Raw genomic sequence first — 19,077 nt, forward strand, 5'->3', positions numbered from 1 at the left:
AAATTATGGTTGATAGAAAAACGGACAATTCTTGATTAAAGCCATGTACACAAATTGGATTAAACTCGGCCAAGGCAACCCATGACTCCTTTGGCTGAGAATCTAGTGCGTGTACAAGAGCACCCCCCAATGTCACCTAAAAAACCTACCATGCCATATCTTTAGCGTCATTCGACCAACCCTCTAGCTTCATGTTCTCCTACCTGGCCTAGTGTGTTCCTATTTCTCCCCCCTCCTCCCCCAGATTGTAAGCCTTTGGGAAGGGTCCTTCCCCTTACTACTTCTACACTTATACTACTCGATCATGCACATTTCCCAATGAATGAGTAAACTGCCTGGGCTACTTTATCCCCACACCATTGACTTCATGTACCTAAACATTCTCTGGGGATTTGTGACGGTGTATTCACGGATTTGTGTGTTCTGTTCCATTGTCTGAAACTTTATTTACAATCCATCGCTGCATTGGAGTTTTTTAAATAAAGTAATACTTATCCATAATGCCAGAAGCTATTCCATCCAGCGCTCTCTCTTCACTTTCCCCCTCCATAGCAACAAATCAGTTGATAGCCTCTAGGCTAGTGACACTGCTGCCCTGCACTTGCCTCAAAACTATAGCCCGAGTACTGGTGATAGTCCTCATCTTTGGATCAGCTATTCCTCATACAAAAGTATAATAGTCAATTTGACAACAATAGACACTGCCTTGGCACTTTCTTATCTTTGTTTGCGGGAGAAGCAGTAGAGATACATTGGCCATCTTGTTCAGTATAGCGTGTGTAGTCTTGTTATCTTTTCAGGGGCAGATAAACCTTTTAAACCTAATATTTGCCCCCCCCCAAAAAAAAAAATTAGTATTATCAGAATTTCAATAACCAGCATAAATTGAGGGATATGTATATTTAGTGCTTAATGGAATGTTTTGTTAGAGCACTTTATTGTATATGTTATCCATGATTTGTTTTTTAATGAAACTTTAATCTGCTATTCCAATGTACTTTGGCAAGCAGAAATATGCTGTTATCATGTGAGAAGTGCCTCTGGGGATACATGTAGCATTCCGAGAACCCCTGATGTAAGGAGATATGATTGGCATATGTGATATGTGAGCTACTCTCTGCATCCAAGAAAAGCTCATATTCAAGTTAACTGGTTATATGCGTTCATTTTATTTTTTTATTTCTTCTTTAAGTTTAGGCCGGAATTCTGATTGAAATATAAAAACTGGTTTAAGTTGTACAGGAAAAATCTTGTACAGTCTAATCTGCCCACATGAGCTGAGAATGACCTGACATAGATGACTACTCCCATTAACTCCTTATACCAGTCAGAGATATTGCTCAATGCACCATGAATGTGATCAAACTACAGCAGAAATTAGACTGAAATCAATGGAAGCCACTTTTACTTGTGATTTTTGTCCTGCTTGATACAAGTATATAAACGTTACACTGCGGGATTTTCTGCCAGTATTGATTGCTGTCCCATTCCGCTCCCTTGTCAAATCAATTGAACGTTATGCAGTGATGTTGGGGCAGGCAGGATATTTCAAGCAAACCTGAAGTGAAACTGTAGTTTAAAGACCTTGACTCCTAACCCATATAGGCCTCAATTCACTAAGCAGTTTAGACTAGTCTACTGATGTTTTTTAGTCTACTACTGATGGTTTGGCCAGTTGCATCAAAGGGCAATTCACTATTAACAAATGTTTTAGGCCTGTTTTTAGACCTGGTCTAAACCATTTGGCAATTAGGTGGGTAAAGCAGGGGAAATGATCAAAAGATGCAATTCACAAACAAATAGCTATGACTGACATCCTTCTCCTTTGATGAGCTCTCCTCTGCATACAATTAAACTCCTGCATAATTAATTCAAACAGTTCCATCCTCACATCTAAAATACCTCACAGAATTACTTTATCGACAGAAATCGATAGGCCTTAATTCACTACACATTTTAGACTAGTCTACAGATGGTTTTTAGTCTATTGATGGTTTGGTGTAATGTTTTAGACCTGTTTTTAGACTTGGTCTAACATTCAGTAATTACACAATTCACAAAGGCAAACAAGGAGTAACCACGCCCACTTTTTCTGACAGAGATTAGACCAGCTGATTTCTATCGATAAAGTAATTCTGTGAGGTATTTTAGATGTGAGGATGGAACCTTTTGACTTAATTATGCAGGAGTTTAATTCTATGCAGAGGAGAACTCATCAAAGGAGAAGGATGCCAGTCATAGCTACTTGTTTATGAATTGTATCTTTTGATAATTTCCCCTGCTTTACCCGCCTAATTACCGAATGGTTTAGACCAGGTCTAAAAACAGGCCTAAAACATTTGGTAATAGTGAATTCCCCTTTGATGCAACTAAAAAACCATCAGTAGACTAGTCTAAACTGATTAGTGAATTGAGGCCATAGTGGAGAAAAAAAGTGGTGGGGGAGGAACACTGCCTAGTTTTAAGTAGGACTGGGATTGTACATGGGGATGATCAATGAAATGCAAATTATTTAGACTTGATGCAGGCTTATGCAAATTCTGGATGCAAAGATGTGCAGTTTGAAAATAGACCAATCAATTTAATGGAAACCTGAGTTGTTTGAAACAGAAGCATTTATACTTACCTGATGTTTCTGCCATCCCCATGCAGGCTGTTGGCTCCCTTTTCATCCTCCCCAGCTGCTCCGATGTCCCGAGGTCAGCTCTGGTAAATTTGCCAGTCATGCTCCACTGTGTATGCGCAGCCTGGCGACATGCATGTCTCCATTGCACTCCCAAACCCCGCAGGCAAAAATGCTCCTGGCCACAGGAGCACAATAGGGGTGCGACTGAGCTCTACTGGCTAGAGCTGACTGCAGGACAGTGGACTAGTCCAGGAGGATGGCAAGGAGGGATGGCAAGGGAGCCCACAGCCAGCATGGGGCTGCAGGAAGCCTCAGGTAATTATAAATGCTTCTCTTTTAAACTTCTCAGGTATACTTGAAACCTTGATGGGACTTGATTAGACCATTTTCAAGCTGCATAAATTTGCAAACAAAATTTACATAATCATGCATCAACTCTGTATTCGTTGCATCTTATTGACCATCTGTAACTGTACATGCACATGTTTAACTCATCATGTCGCTTCCCCATTCAGGTGAATCTGATCCAAATTTGACAGTTTGCCTGAAATCGGCTCAGCTGTCTAGTGTGTGGCCATTAGTTATTGTTAATAAGATGCTGATAATTCTGGCTTGGGTGCAAATTTGATGCAATTATACAGCTTGGAACTGGCCAATGAAATACACTTCCTAATCTACATACAGTATTGCATTAAATTTGTATGCAAGCATATTTCAGCTACCTTTCCAAAATGTCAATTCATTTGGCAAGAATGGTTTGGTTATTGGCGTCCCCCTTCAGGAATATAGGGTCAGGCTTTTGCCCTCTGTTACAGGAGTGGTTCAGCATCTTATACATTTGAAGTTTTATGTTGATTGTTGTTTATGTTCTAATGTTTGTAATCGCATGATAAGTTGACCATTGTTTATGCATTGTGATATGGACAGACTGTTGGTTACAGTACATATTGCAATATGAACAGGATGTTTGCATCTTTGTTTTTCTTCTTAGTGTAAATGGTAACTTTTGAAGACATCTTTCACAAGATGCTCAATCTGGAAACCCTGTTCTTTTTGTTATCTGTAACCATGCCATGCTCGGTTTATCATGCAGTAAACTTTTTTGGGTAAACTAAATTTGTATGTAAGCAGAATTATAAGCATCTTGTTGACCAATTCTGGTGGCCACCTTTATATTATCTCCACACTAGGGATGACCAATAAGATGCAAACATTTCTCCTTGCATTCAAACGTCATGTTAATTATATGCTGCTTGGAATTGGACCAATCAGAATAACTTCATGTCAATTTTTTATTGGTCCAAGTTCAAGCTGCATATACAGTAAATTACAAGGAGAAATTATTTGCACCAGAAACCCGCAGTCTCGTAGGTGCTGAATGTATATTTGCATGTAGTTCTTCATCTATAGGTCTATTATGCACACAACAGCTGAGGGTGAGATGTAACGGATGTTTTTTGTTTTGTGATTTAGCGGAGCAGTCGGGGGATGAGAATATCACGCAGATGCTGAAGCGAGCGCATGACTGCAGGAAGACCGCGGAGAACGCAGCTAAAGCTCTTCTGATGAAGCTGGATGGCAGCTGTGGAGGGGCGTTTGCTGTCACGGGGTGCAGTGTGCAGCCATGGGAAAGCCTGTCCTCAAACAGCCATACAAGGTAACGGCCAGGCACCGAGGTCCTTCACTTTATTTCTCTGTTTGCATAAAAGATTTTAGTTTCTGGCTAGTAGACTAGCAGACTGATCACTAAAATAATCTTTACATAAATCACTAGGATGCATTGGTAGAGGGGTGGAGGAGCCCGAAAAATATGCAACTCTCAGAGTAAAGTTTGATAAAATAAAATATGAGGTATCTTACCTCTCCAGATGAACCATAAAATTGTGCTTGAATAAACATTGCCTGATATAAACCTTCGTTGTCTGGGTTGGTTTATCTGGAGAGGTAAGATACCGCATATACTTTACTTTATCATATTTTACTCTGTGAGATGCATATTTTTCAGGTGCCTCCACCTCTCTACATTGCCCACTACACCTTCTTTGAAGGCGTCCTTCCCACTAGTGTGGTGCCATCCACAGCTAGTAAGGACCCCAGGAGAGCAACCGCCCAGTTCTGGCAGGACCTGGAATACCAAGCGGAAATGGTGATTTCCCCGTAGGTGATATTACGGGGGTTGCAGGTTCTGTAATCCATCTTTATGAGTATAATTACTCTTGTACAATTGCGCTACCCCTGTATCTTACGATACTGCACCATTTGGCTCCTGGTCTCATCTCTGTTAACACAGGCTGATGTGGTGCCCTCACAGCAACCGTCCCAACATCTTGGATGTATCAGAGCAGACGGTGATGCGTGCCATGGTGCATTACTACCTGATCAGCCACCTTGTTCATTTACCTGGTCTGCCACCCTGCACCATTACATGTCACATAAGCTGTTATAAATATTGACTGTGTGCCACTAGTTTGGTGCTATACAATACAGTACAAAGCAATGAAAATGTGGCTTGTGTACTGCAGTGTTGATGGCTATCCGCCTGGTCCATTGCCCATACAAAGAACAGGCGTTTCCTATCAAAGCCAGATGAATATTTTGTTAAACAGAAGTTTGTGCACACACTTTAACTGAGTGGGCTAGGGAACATTAGCGTAGTTAGATAAGAGGGCCATGAAGAAAAAAAAAGTGTCTCAATTTAAAGGTAATGCAAAAATATGTACAATCTTTACAATTGATTAGAGAATGATCAATAACTCAGTGATTGATCAGTTCATAATAAAGAGTATTAATATCCCCATATTAAAACCCCACTGCCACGATCCTAATAATCACTAATCCGTTCATGTGCCCAGAAATCTGTAGAGTGTAATGATCAATCACCAGCAATGAGTTATTGATTTTTGTGTTCTGTGATATTATAAAGATTGTACATATTTTTGTTGTGCCTTTTCTTCATGGGCATCTTTTGTACAGCACCTGCCCTGCAGTGAAGAAGTGTAACATAACTCCAGGGCTATGCAGTTTGTATAAAACCAACTCCTCAGCTTATAAAACCAGAACTCCAGGTACCCAAAAATTGCTCCAACCCCTCAATACTGACTCTTGACTTCACAGCTCTGTCAGGGCTCTGGAAAAATCATTGACTCCAACTCAGACTCCTCAGGTCATGAAACCACAGATTCCAACTCCAGGTTCCCAAAAATTGCTCCAACTGAGTCTGAGTGATCTAAAATATCATACAGCAAAATGCACTGGTTTGCTAAAGCTCATTTTATTTAAAAAGCAACCACATTGTCTGCTTTGTGCAGGTTTCCCCCACGAGACTGATAGTTATGTGTCGTTTTTTAAACTGTGACAGTGGGGGTAGCGTATTTTTCATTTTACTTGAAAGGTATTCAAGGACATCAAGTTGTGTTTCTCAGATTTCCTCAAACTTGACTTGGGAAACGTATTCATTATCAATATTTCATAGCGCCAGCACCACGCCACAGGGAGGAATTAGACTTTTTGTTAATAGTGCTGTGGTTGCTCATTAATGGTTCACAAACAGTGCAACTTAATACAAGCCGTGATGGGATGTTATTCCCTGGCTGATAACTGAGATCATGCAGTGCTGCAGACAGACATGTTAATGGGTGACCTAACCCTCCACCGCTAGATGATTACCAGTCCTCCAGAGAGGCATGAGGCTGGTTTCTAATGCTATAGAAAAGAGCAGCCCATCCACTGTAACCTCTTCACTGCCGGTGTGGTCAGTCTCACCCTGCAATGCGATTTTCTCTTTGCCCTTCACATTCATCTTGTGGACTGGCATAGCATGCAGTGATGTCAGAAACCAGTTGTCATTAAGTTATTCACATAGGACTTCAAAAGCATTTTTAACCTTTGACCTGGGCTTACTTGACCACAGTAATTCCCAATAGAGCACTTTTTATTTGTTTTAGAGCAGAGCCTTAAGTATTTAAGAGATTGGAGGGTTTATTTTTGTTTTTTTGAAACCACATAAAAATGTATTATGCAAAACAAGAATATTACATACATGATTAGCATAGTTATATGCCATAGGTTCCATATAAGGTGAACAAACTGTGGTGGAGTCCTATACATAAAATAACACACAAGGCTGGGTTCACACTGGTTCGATGAAAAACTGATCCTGTGAAATCTTATCTGTTTTCAGCTTCAAGTGGATCAGTTTGTTATGTTGGGCATCAGTTTTTCGTCCATATTTTTCGTTTCGCGGCTACACTCTCTTGGTATACTTGTCAGCATCTGCTTCGGCCAATCAAGAAAGGTCATGCAGTACCCAAACTTACGTTTCGCTCGCCAGAACGGACCAAACAGAAGTCTTCTGAATAGACTAATATGAACGGATCCTATTGCTTTGCATAAGATCCATTCGCTCCCGTGCCAGTCTGTTCTGTTAGCTCTGCTAAGCAGAATGTGTATTAGTACAGTGTGAACCCAGCCTGACATGGTTTTTGAAGAAATACAGCATCCATCGCTGGTGTTCATCCAAATGACAATGCATACCACACCAATTTTAATGTAAGTGCATTTGTTAGTGAAGAAACTTGTATATACAGATACAATGAGAGAGGGGGCAGGTCAACCAACTTGTACCACTTTGGGGAAAAGCACTATAGGTTATCCATCCTTCCATTTACCCTATATTGAAAAAAAAACGTTCTGCTGACCTCTTTGTGCATGACGTTTCTTGAAGACTATGCATTTCTAAAAGACTACTTCATCTCTTTAAGCTGGTTGGAAAAGCCAGGATGATTTTGGGGAGATAATGCAATATATAGAACATCCCATACATCTTCCAAAGCTAATCATTGTTTGCTCTATGTTTTGTACATCGTACAGCTCTACGGAAGATGTTGGCGCTATATTAATGATACATTTATGGAGGGTGTGATTACCAATGTGTTTTTGCCTGCTGCAGTGCTGAACCTCTGGCTATCTGCCTCAGCTTTGTCATCTTCTATTTCTTTTTTTTTAATTGACATTAAGGAGTTGGTTAGTGTTTCTCAAATGTGCCCCCACAAACCACCTACAGATCATGTTCTCCAAAAATGCTTGCAGATGCTTTAATTCATCTCGATTTAAAAGAAGCACTCTTATGATTTGACATGTGATTCTGAAACACGTGATCTGATCTGTTGTCCTTCACATACTCGATGTGCACCACTGGATATTACAATAACCATATGAACATGAGAAAGCCGTGAAGTATGTGTATGAATATTTTTTTATGTAGTCTGGGGCAGATTTATCAAAACCATTGCGAGGAAAGCTAGAGCAAAACTTGTGCAAGTATAAAGCAGGGGTCCAAGTCAAGGATTCTGATTTGTCACTCTGAGCATCTGCTCCACATCTGCACCTGTTTTGCTCTAGATTTACTCTGATTCTGCAAATATTGGATGTAAATGTATGCAGCTGGAAGATCGAATCCCTCCAAAGTGGATTCCACTGATTCATTTTCAAGCTGCATACATTTGTATTCAGCATTTGCATAATCCTCTCTGAATTATTTACAGCTCATTGACCATCCCTAGGCATTAGTACCATTTTGGTATGTTGGTGGTGATTATTTATGTTGCAGTACTGCCCCATTATTACCTGTGCCCATTAGTATCAGTGACCCATTACAGCCGAGGGAATATTTTGGATTCACATTTTTCCAACCAGGATCAGCATACCCTGTAGTCAGTTTGCTATCAGGATAAGCCCACAGTAGCAACTTTTACTGTACACACTGGAGCTGGATCAAAGAGGGCTAAAATTAATACTGTAATTATATAGCATTACGGATTAGGAATGAAAGACATTTCTACCATATTTAGTTATAAGTACACGAACACTTAAAAGTTATTAGTGAATTATTTGGATTCTTGTGGATACGACCTAAATAAAGCGGCTTTTATCTGGATGAGTGTGGACCTTCTTTTCTCGTGGTTCCAGTGGGCTTGCTGACCTGGTCGAGCACGGTCTGGAGGCCTAGTGGGGTGTAGCGGTATTCACCACAACTTAACACTTAAAAGTGTTGTCTTTGTTGAACAAAACGGTTTTGGACCTAGAATGCATTCAGCAGAGATTCCTACATACCTAAACAGTTAATTTAATGGTAGGCTATTATATGGTTCTCTCTAGATCCTATCATACTATTTTACATTGACATCATAGGTGAGATGATGTTTTGTTTCCTCTTAATCACTTTGCTGTCAGTGATGTCTGGTGTTTGGCAGGAACACAATTTCAGATTAAACCACATTGTAAGTGCCGGCGATGTCCCTATAGGAGCTTCCATGCATTTATCACTATTACAGGAAATGTATATTGTGCGGCTGCTCTGAGCTATTTTAATGACTGAGGTAGATTCAGATTGCAGTATTGTCAGGGGCATCATTCTGAAACCTGAATCACAAAAGCCACTCATCTTGGCAAGAGCTATTAGGTTACCGAAGCCAACAAATTTATACCAACGTCATATTTTTTTGCTGAGCTGAATAGCAGGCAGACACGGCTCTAAGATTAGGATCTGGAGTGGAGCCTACCTCTGTGGCTGTGTACTGGAGAGGAGTGAATATGCAGCAGACAAAGCCAGCCTCCCCTGGGAGTCTAACCACACTATGGAAGCTCCAGTAATATGCTGCTTGCCAGTGTGTGGCCATACCCAGCTCACAAGAGGCAAGCTAGCAAGAGGTCTGCATGATCCACTACACAATTATGCTTCCTTCCATGACCAGGGCTTTCATTAATTCTCCGCTCTCTGCACTCCTTCATGACAGATTGAGAGCCAATGGCCTAGCTTGGAGCTGAGCAGAGCTTACAGTTTCCCAGACTTGTGTCAGGGGGCTTAACTGGCATCTGTGGGAAGGGATGGTGTTTCATGAAACTCTAATAAGTAGGACATGTAACTGTTTCCAAGTTGCATTTTTTGCCTTCAGTTTGCAAATTGGCCAGAGCAATTCTAAGCTGAGCTTTTTCACATTAAGTGAGGACACGAATAAACCAGTTTGGGGATGGCACTGAATGGTATATAGGATTAGGGAATTAGCATAGGGAAAAGGTACTGTGGGTATTATATGTGGAGAATGTGAAAGAGAAAGATAAGAGAATAGCTAGAGAATGAGGTAAGCTTCCCAGAAGAGGCATATTTTCTGGAACCACATTCATGTGTGAAGGTCAAAGGACAGTGCTATAGGATGAGGAAGGGCAGATTACAAAATATACAGGCATTGTGTGATGGGAAGGATAACAGAGACACAGGGACCTGTAGGATAGCAGGAAGGAGACCAGTGTATAGGGGACATGTATAGAGGACTGTGTGATAGGAGACCAAGTTATATGGGACCATGTACTGTGGATAGGGGACTGTGTGATGTTTGAAAGGAGAACGGTTTATGCAGGACTGGGTACAGAGTATATGGGCTGTGTGATAGCAGAAAGGAGACAAGTTTATTAAGGACAGTGTGCTATATTTAAGGAACTGTGTAATATAAGGAAGGAGAGCAATTTATATGGGACCACATACTGTGTATAGAGGTTTTATGATGGCAGAAAAGAGATCAGAGTGTAGAAAACAGTATGACAGGGAAGGAGAGAAGAGAACAGTATGACAGATGGAAGGAGGGCAGAGAACAGTATGATAAGGAGAGCTGAAAACAGTATGATTGGTGAAAGGAGAGCTGGGAACCGTATGATGAGCAGTACAGCTGAGAACAGTATGACAAGGGCAAGGAAGGCAGAGAACAGTATGACGGGTGGAAGGAGAGCAGAGATCAGTATGATAAAGAGAGCAGAGATCAGTATGATAAAGAGAGCAGAGAACAGTATGACAAGGGGAAGGAGATCGGAGGGCAGAGAACAGTATGACAAGAGTAAGGAAAGCAAAGAACAGTATGACAAGGGGAAGAAGGGCAGAGAAAAGTGTGATAGGTGGAAGGAGGGCAGAGAAAAGTGTGATAGGTGGAAGGAGGGCAGAGAAAAGTGTGATAGGTGGAAGGAGGGCAGAGAATAGTATGACAAGGGGAAGGAGGGCAGAGAACAGTATGACAAGTGGAAGGAGGGCAGAGAATAGTATGACAAGGGGAAGGAGGGCAGAGAATAGTATGACAAGGGGAAGGAGGGAAGAGAACAGTATGACAAGGGGAAGGCGGGCAGAGAATAGTATGACAAGGGGAAGGAGGGCAGAGAATAGTATGACAAGGGGAAGGAGGGCAGAGAGCAGTATGACAAGGGGAAGGAGGGCAGAGAGCAGTATGACAAGGGAAAGGAGGGCAGAGAGCAGTATGACAAGGGAAAGGAGGGCAGAGAGCAGTATGACAAGGGGAAGGAGGGCAGAGAGCAGTATGACAAGGGGAAGGAGGGCAGAGAGCAGTATGACAAGGGGAAGGAGGGCAGAGAACAGTATGACAAGGGGAAGGAGGGCAGAGAACAGTAGGACAAGGGGAAGGAGGGCAGAGAACAGTATGACAAGGGGAAGGAGGGCAGAGAACAGTATGACAAGGGGAAGGAGGGCAGAGAACAGTATGACAAGGGGAAGGAGGGCAGAGAACAGTATGACAAGGGGAAGGAGGGCAGAGAACAGTATGACAAGGGGAAGGAGGGCAGAGAACAGTATGACAAGGGGAAGGAGGGCAGAGAACAGTATGACGAGAGGAAAGAGAGCAGAGAACAGTATGACAAGAGTAAAAAGGGCAGAGAACTTTATGACAAGGAAAAGGAGAGCTGAGAAAAGTATGAAGAGGAGAAGGTGAGCTGAGAACAGTATGACGAGGGTAATGAGGGCAGAGAACAGTATGACGAGGGTAATGAGGGCAGAGAACAGTATGACAAGGAGAAGATGAGCTAAGAACAGTATGACAAGGGTAAGGGGGGGGGGGGAGTGGAGAACAGTATGAAAAGGGGGATGATAGCAGAGAGCAGTAGGACCAGTGAAAGTATGGAAGAAATAGAGAACAGTATGCAGGTGATGGTAGCAACGAGAAGCAGATTATTGCAGGATCCTGAATTGTAGTATCTACATCCTGTACTTATTTTGTCCCCATTCAGTTTTAAAATAAACTAATATATTTGTTTAAACATAGCGCTATATTCTTGTATATAGTTCCTCTTTACATTCCCTTGCATGCTTTTGATTTTGTTTTCCCTACTTTAGCATTACAGCACAATGACCTAGTTCCCCGCTCTTCGGTGTGTGACTCTGCACTGCGCGTCCTATAAAGAAAATTGCTGACATGACACTGTGCTGTACAGCTGTGCATTTGCAGCTCCAAATGTTCAGTTGAATGGCCTGCCCATTTAGAATTCATTGCACAGTACTGACATTGCAAATCACTGAAAATGTTCAGCAGGTTTGCACAATTATATCAGCAAACCTGAAATGGATGGTTACCCAAAGCTGAAATTTTCAATATGTAGTTTTCCCGTCAGATGCCTTAGTAGTATGGAGCCGCTAGTGCTGGGAAAATGTTATTGCTGTGTCCTGGAAATATAGTTTTATGGCATGTTTTCTAATAAACTCTATCTGAAATAGTGTATTTCTTCTCTCCATTGATAATTGCAGTACCACCAGCTCTACTGCCAGCAGCTGTGACACAGAGCTTACAAAGGAGGATGAGCAGAGGTTGAAAGACTATATTCAGCAGCTGAAGAATGACCGGGCTGCAGTCAAACTCACAATGCTGGAATTGGAGAGCATACACATTGATCCTTTGAGCTATGATGTCAAGCCAAGGGGAGACAGCCAGAGGCTAGACCTGGAGAATGCTGTCTTGATGCAAGAACTTATGGCCATGAAAGTAGGTGTTGGGTTAAAGGGAAACAGCCAAAATATTTATTAAGATTTTCCACACTGAATGTAGTACTTTTTTATAACAGCTCCGAAGGTTAAAGTGAACCTAAATCGACCCTTAAACACGAGCTTCACTTACCTGGGGCTTCCACCAGCCCCTTACAGCCACCCTGTGCCCGCACAGTCACTGAGTGATCCTCCGTTCCCCCGCAGGCATAATGGTGATATTTTGTCAGTGATACAAATTTATTATGAATTGTACAACAATACACTGCTTTAAAGGAACCCAAGGTGAGAGACATATGGAGGCTGCAATATTTATGAAACCATACCAGTTGCCTGGCAGCCCTGCTGATCTTTCTGGTCTGTAGTGTATAAATCACACACCTGAAACGAGCATGCAGCTAATCTTGTCAGATGTTTGTCAGAAACACCTGATCTGCATGCTTGTTCAGGGTCTATGGCTAAAAGTATTAGAGGCAGAGGATTAGCAGGAGATCCAGGCAATGTGTATTGTTTAAAAGGATATATGTAAGCTTCCATATCTCTCTCACCTCAGGTTCCGTGCTTCCTAAAGCTATTATCATAATCATTATTATTATTATCCTCATCTACCTACTCCCTGTCAAGTTCAATGCAATCTCATGTTTCAGGCACAATCCAAATATATACAGTATATACATTTTTTCAACATCGTTTTTCAGCATTGGGAATGTGCAGCAATGGCACAGCAGTAAATCCTGAGGATATGGATGGTATTCCAGTGTAGTACTGTCAATTTGTGCTACCAATGCAACAGCAGTAACATACAGCTGGGGCGCTTGTCATAGGGCTTCACTGTTTCTTAAACAAATGTGGTCTTTTCTTCCTCGTGGCTTCGCACAAATGGGTTTTCAGGATGTGTGCAAAAGCCTGTCTTTACCCTCCGGCGGGACAAGAAAATCCCAGTAGATCAGCAATTTCTAAAATACTCAAACCAGCCCTTCTGGCACCAACAACCAATACACAATCCAAATCACTTAAATCCCCTTTCTTCCTCATTCTGATGCCATGTTTCAACTTCAGCAACTTGTTTTCACTGCATCTAGATGCCTAAATGCTTTGAGTTGCTTTTTTGTGATTGGCTGATTTTATCAAGCAGTTGAACAGTTGTAGGTAATAAATTGGCCAGTGAATATCATGTTTGTACGTTGTTGACCAAGAACAGAGGAGATTGACTGGGTACGATGTGTTCGGCTGTGGCTTATCAGTCCGATGCAGTCCGAGCTATTATGTAGGGCACAAGTGGTTTGCTGGGATGGTTGGCAGAACATTGGCTTTGAATTTGCACAGCTCATGCTTCCTCCAGGCCTCTGCCATTCTGCTCTGCTCATGGGAGGTAGCACCTTTGCTGATATAGCTTCACCAGGTGGGGCTTTTTTATACAGACGTTGAACGTGTCCTTGAAGTGCTTTTTCTGCCAACCTCATGTTCATTTTCCTTCAGCCTGTTCACCATAAAATAGTCTCTTGGGGAGAGGTGTGTCTGGCATACAAACAAGGTGGCCTGCCCTCTTGACTTTGTCTCTCTTCAGGAGAGTGTAGACAATTAGAAGACCAGCTTGAGAGAGGGCATCTATGTCTGGAAGCAGCCTTCTCAACCACTTTATGTTAAAGTGATTCAGCTTCTTAGCATGGTGCTTGTACACAGTCCATGTCTCACAGTCATACAGAAGAGTGGGCAGTACAACTGCCTTGTATACTTTCAACATTGTGGACAGTTTAATACCTCTCCTGTACTTTTATACTGTATGTACACTTGGGTGGGTGGGTTAACAGTGAATGTATATGTTACGGCCAAAACCAGAAATCGGCCAATTCTAGAATTGGCCGGCCGTTTCTAGAACTGGCCGATTTCACGTCGGCCAAAGTCCAAAATGCTGGGAATTTCTGACATTGGCCGGCCAGTTCTAGAACCGGCCAATGTCAGTCGGCCAAAGTCCAAACCGCAAAAATCCCAGAACATCCCGGGACATTCTATTTGTTAGTTACAGCTGATACAAATCCTGCAATAAATCTGCAGTGTGTCTACATCCTGCTTTCTTGGGAGCAGACATATTGTTAACATCCTGTGCTTTTAAATTAGCTGCTCTGCTGTGGCAGTCAGGTGACACAGGGGAGAGGGGGGATGCATGGCTGGGGGGTGCTTTGCTGGGCGCTATGCATGGCTGGAGGGGGGAAGTCTTTGCTGGGCGCTTTGCATAGCGGGGGGGGACTGAGTGCTTTGCATGGCTGGGAGGAGGGATTTGCTGGGCGCTTTGCATGGCTGGGGGGGGGGGGGATTTGCTGGGTTTTTGCATGGCTGGGGTTTGATATGCTGGGCCCTTTGCATGGCCAGGGGGATGTTGTGCATTGCTGGGGTAGTTTTCGATGGCTGTGGGGGGTGGGGGCTTTTCTGGCTGCTATGCATGGCTGGGGGGAGGGATTTGCTGGGCGCTTTGCATGGCGGGGGGGGGGGGGGGGATTTGCTGGGCGCTTTGCATAACTGGGGGGGGGGATTTGCTGGCCGTTTTGCATGGCTCGGGGGGGGGGGGGGGAAGATATGCTGGGCGCTTTGCTGGGCACTCTGCATTGCTGGGGTAGTTTTGCATGGCTGTGGGGGCTTTTCTGGCTGCTTTGCAAGGCTTTGCCGTGCGCTTTGCATGACTGGGGGGGCAGCCTGCGCTATTTCCAGACCCCAGATCAGGGCGACCAGAGCGGCGGAGAGAAGCAGAGCAGCGCGCGCACTACCCGCCCTGACCCATACACTTCACATGCGGAAGTGAGCAATGACGTCACTTCAGCATGGAAGTGTATGTGTCTTGTGGGTCGCGTGTGCACTGCTCTGCCTCTCCGGTCCGGGTCGTCCTGATGTGAGGTCTGACTAGAGGCAGCGGAGAGGAGAGGTGAGCGGCACTTCGGGACTTGGCCGGCCACACTTATCCAGAACGCGTTCTGGCCGGCCAAAGTCCGGAGGAAACGTTTATTTCTGACATTGGCCGCATCAGCCGGCCACTTCTAGATTTGACCGGCCAGAACCCGAAGTGGCCAGACTTCGGGTTCTGGCCGTAACATATAAACTATATGTACACTTTGGTGGGTGTGACTGAGAGGAAAGTTCTTGATTCAAAAGTCTGCCCAAGATGTCAGTGGAGGCAGATCACCAGGTTCAAGTGGCATTTGCAGCATGCTTTTTTCTGCCAGCCTGCAGAAATGGATCCACTTATGGAAACAAAATCATGGTTGTTTTTTTTGTTACACTGCCACAGTATCCATTAAAATACTGGTTTATCAACACCTGGGACCACTTTCAGTATGAGGCTTGGCGTTTCATTCTGAAGTGTAGTGGTGGGGATATGTGTGGTATTAGGTGCCATCTACAGCAGTTTTCGTCAAAGCAAGTAATGTATGCATGGTGCGTGCCTTGTAGATTGGGTACCGCCTTAAGCCCTAATACAATTAAAGGCCATGGTGGTGCCTATAGGGTAATTCCGGCCCAGGAGGAGGCTATTGCTGCTCGGTCCAGGAGGAGGCCATTGCTTCTATGTATTGTGGCAGCTATAGTGGCAGTGCTATGGCACCGGAATTGCGGCTATGGACGGCGCAGCTACTGTTTGGATTACGACTACAGAGGAGGTGCTTAAGCTCTACTGTCAGGTGTAGGTAGGGGGGAGGTTAGTTTGAGAATAGGAAAGTATAAGTCCATAGTAAAATATCTTGACAGCAGAATATTGGTGAATATACCAGTATTCTCTCCTAACCGGAACAGGAGATCGGTACCGCTATTCTACTATGGGGAAGATCTGCTGCCCATTTTGACATGCAGGGCTCTTAAATGTATGCATTTTCCAAGGTCTGGGGAGTTTTGCATGGCAGTCTGTGTATCCTCTGTGTTGTGCAGATCCTGTCACGTTTTAACATCATGGGAAGGTTTCGCTTTGAAATTTTATTAGAAATTCTGTCTTATGGTTTTACCCCTGTACTCTGTCTTCCTTGAAGTAAAGCAGTTATTACAAATAAGTCTCTGGGAAAGTTGACATGATTAATATATTTGATGTTGAGCATACAGGAAGGAAAATAATAACATCTGGGAGTTACAGCAGAGTGCATAGTTCATACTGGTCTCTCTCATGAAGCCATTCAGCCCTTGTGGCAATGTCCTGTGAGCTCTGTGGAAAACCAGAGCTCTCCATCAATCACCGTGACACTTCTCTGCAGACTGCAGTCACACGGAATTAGTTAGCAGTATACTTCTTGAGTGATGTCCCTACCTCAGCTATATAGAGCTACAGTGATGTCATGATGCATTTGGGTTTTCAGACTCCACCTCTTATGTCAAGCAAGCATTGGTATTTTAGTCACTAAAGACATAATCTACTGAACTATTCCCGAACGCTGAAATAATTGTAGGTATTAAAGGAAAGATTTATTTTCTTTCATTTTGTGGAAAAAAAAGAATAAACCTCCAGGACAAACTCTTATACATTGCAACAATTTTACTCATCCATTATTCTTCTCTTGGGCCCGTATGCAATTAACTTTTTCTCTTTGAGTTTTCTCCTAGGTGAAATGTTCAGACCTTGTCAATAAAATGCCTTTTAACCAACAGCAAGCAAGAAAATACTCATTAATTTGGGTAGCACTTTCTTGACTACTTTTTGGTACTTTTTCAATTGCAGAGTGCTGAAAAATTATTTTAAAGAGAAGATGAAAAATGTTCTCCTGGGAGAAAACACAGGAGAAAAAGTTAATTGCATATGGTGTAATAACGCATCTAGGCTTTTTCAAACAGGGGATCCATGTGTATCTGGCTCAAATCCTTCCACCACACCCCTCAGGAAATTAATTCACACTGTTAACCACGCGCGCAATCGCCGGCATTAGGCTCCGCCCACCCGTGACGTCAACCCACCGGCCAATTAGCAGTGCCGGCGGGTTGTACATTTTCAAAGTGCCCAATAGAAAGTGTATAATACACTTTGTTAGGTAAAAAAAGTGTATTATACAGGCTGCCTCCTCCCTGGTGGTCACAGTGATCGTTTGACCACCAGAGAGGACAGCAGCACTGTAATAATACCTTTTTTTGTATAAAGCTTTTCTCCTGTCGGACTCAAAGCGCTAGCGAGGCAGCCACTAGAGCGCAACTCAGTAGGCAGTAGCAGTGTTAGGGAGTCTTGCCCAAAGAGCTCCTTATTGAATTACTGGCTTACTGAACAGGCAGAGCCGAGATTCGAACCCAGGTCTCCTGTGTCAGAGGCAGAGCCCTTAACCAGTACACCATCCAGTCACTGCACTGTAAGTTCAAACACCAGCACACTGATCCTGCCCCCACTGCTCACTGATCGCCCACAGCACCCCTCAGACCCCCTTCCCTGATCACCCCCTCAGACCACTGTTTGCACCCAATCACTCCCCTAATCACCGATCAATCACTCCCTGTTACTATCTGTCAATTCTATCCTTTACATCAGGTCCTAAACTGCCCCCTGGGAGCTCCTGATCACCCCCCACACCCTCAGATCCTTACCCCCCCCCCCCCCGTGTACTGTGTACATCTATTTTCCCCTGTAATCACACACTGATCACCTGTCAATCACCCATTAATCACCTCCTGTCACCACCTGTCACTGCCACCCATCAGATCAGACCCTAACCCTTGCGGGCATCTGATCACACACCCTCAGATCGCCCGCAGACCCGCCCTCAGATCACCTCCAAAGTGCATTGCTTGCATATATTCTCCCCTGTAATCACCCACTGATCACCTATCAATCACCCCATCACCCCCTGTCAGCACCTGTCACTGCTACCCATCAGATCAGACCCTAATCTGCCTCTTGCGGCCACCCAATCACCCCCCCCCCCCCTGCCGATCACCTCACTAGTGCATTGCTTGCATATATTCTCCCCTGTAATTACCTACTGATCACCTATCGGTCACCATCTGTCACTGCGGGCTCCCTTAGATCCCCCTCTGATCACTCCCCCCTGCCCTTAGATCACCCCCCCTCCCCCGCCATTGTGTACCTCTAATCTCCTGTCTGTAACGCTTGATTGTGCTTTGATTGGCTCCGATTGGCTCAATTGCCCTGTGATTGACTTTGATTGTCCCGTGATTGGTTTTGGATTGTCCCGTGATTGGCTTTGATTGCGCTGATTGGCTGTGATTGGTGTCTGATTGCCTCTAATCACTCTTATTGGCTCTAATTGTGTTGTAATTGCCTTGATTGCCCTCTGATTGTCTGTGATTGTCCTTGATTGTTTCTGATTGCACCCATTGCAGTCTGATTGACCCATGATGGACAGATTTTACCAAGAGACAAACCTCTCTAATCTGATTAGGCTGTTGGCTGCCCATACACCGCAGGCCAATTCCCGATCAATTTCATGCTGAAATTGATCAAGAATCGGCCTTGTGACGCAGCCTTGCCGACCCAACGTTATCCCCTAATTTTACATGTCCTCCCGGTGCCCAGTGCAAGTGATACACATGTCCTTAGCTGACTCTGGGATTCCTCCATTCTCCTTACACGAGTGCCACAAGGTTGCCTAGTAACGTGGCAGCGTGTCTGACGTCACACATGTGCTCTTACTAAGCGCATGTATGGAGAACTGAGTGCGCCTGGAGAAAG

At 43.7% G+C, this 19,077-nt stretch overlaps 1 protein-coding gene across 4 annotated transcripts in view; it reads left to right on the forward strand.

Moving 5' to 3' along the window:
* Positions 1-19,077, forward strand: part of MCC (MCC regulator of WNT signaling pathway) — a 476,123-nt gene that overhangs the window by 404,264 nt on the left and 52,782 nt on the right. For all 4 annotated transcript variants that reach the window (XM_068247285.1, XM_068247291.1, XM_068247296.1 and 1 more), the window contains 2 exons: positions 4,100-4,283; positions 12,201-12,435. In XM_068247285.1, the coding sequence (XP_068103386.1) occupies positions 4,100-4,283; positions 12,201-12,435 (419 nt within the window). The remainder of the gene's footprint in view (positions 1-4,099; positions 4,284-12,200; positions 12,436-19,077) is intronic.

The sequence above is a fragment of the Hyperolius riggenbachi genome, chromosome 1 (genome assembly GCF_040937935.1).
Source record: "Hyperolius riggenbachi isolate aHypRig1 chromosome 1, aHypRig1.pri, whole genome shotgun sequence".
Taxonomy (NCBI): domain Eukaryota; kingdom Metazoa; phylum Chordata; class Amphibia; order Anura; family Hyperoliidae; genus Hyperolius; species Hyperolius riggenbachi.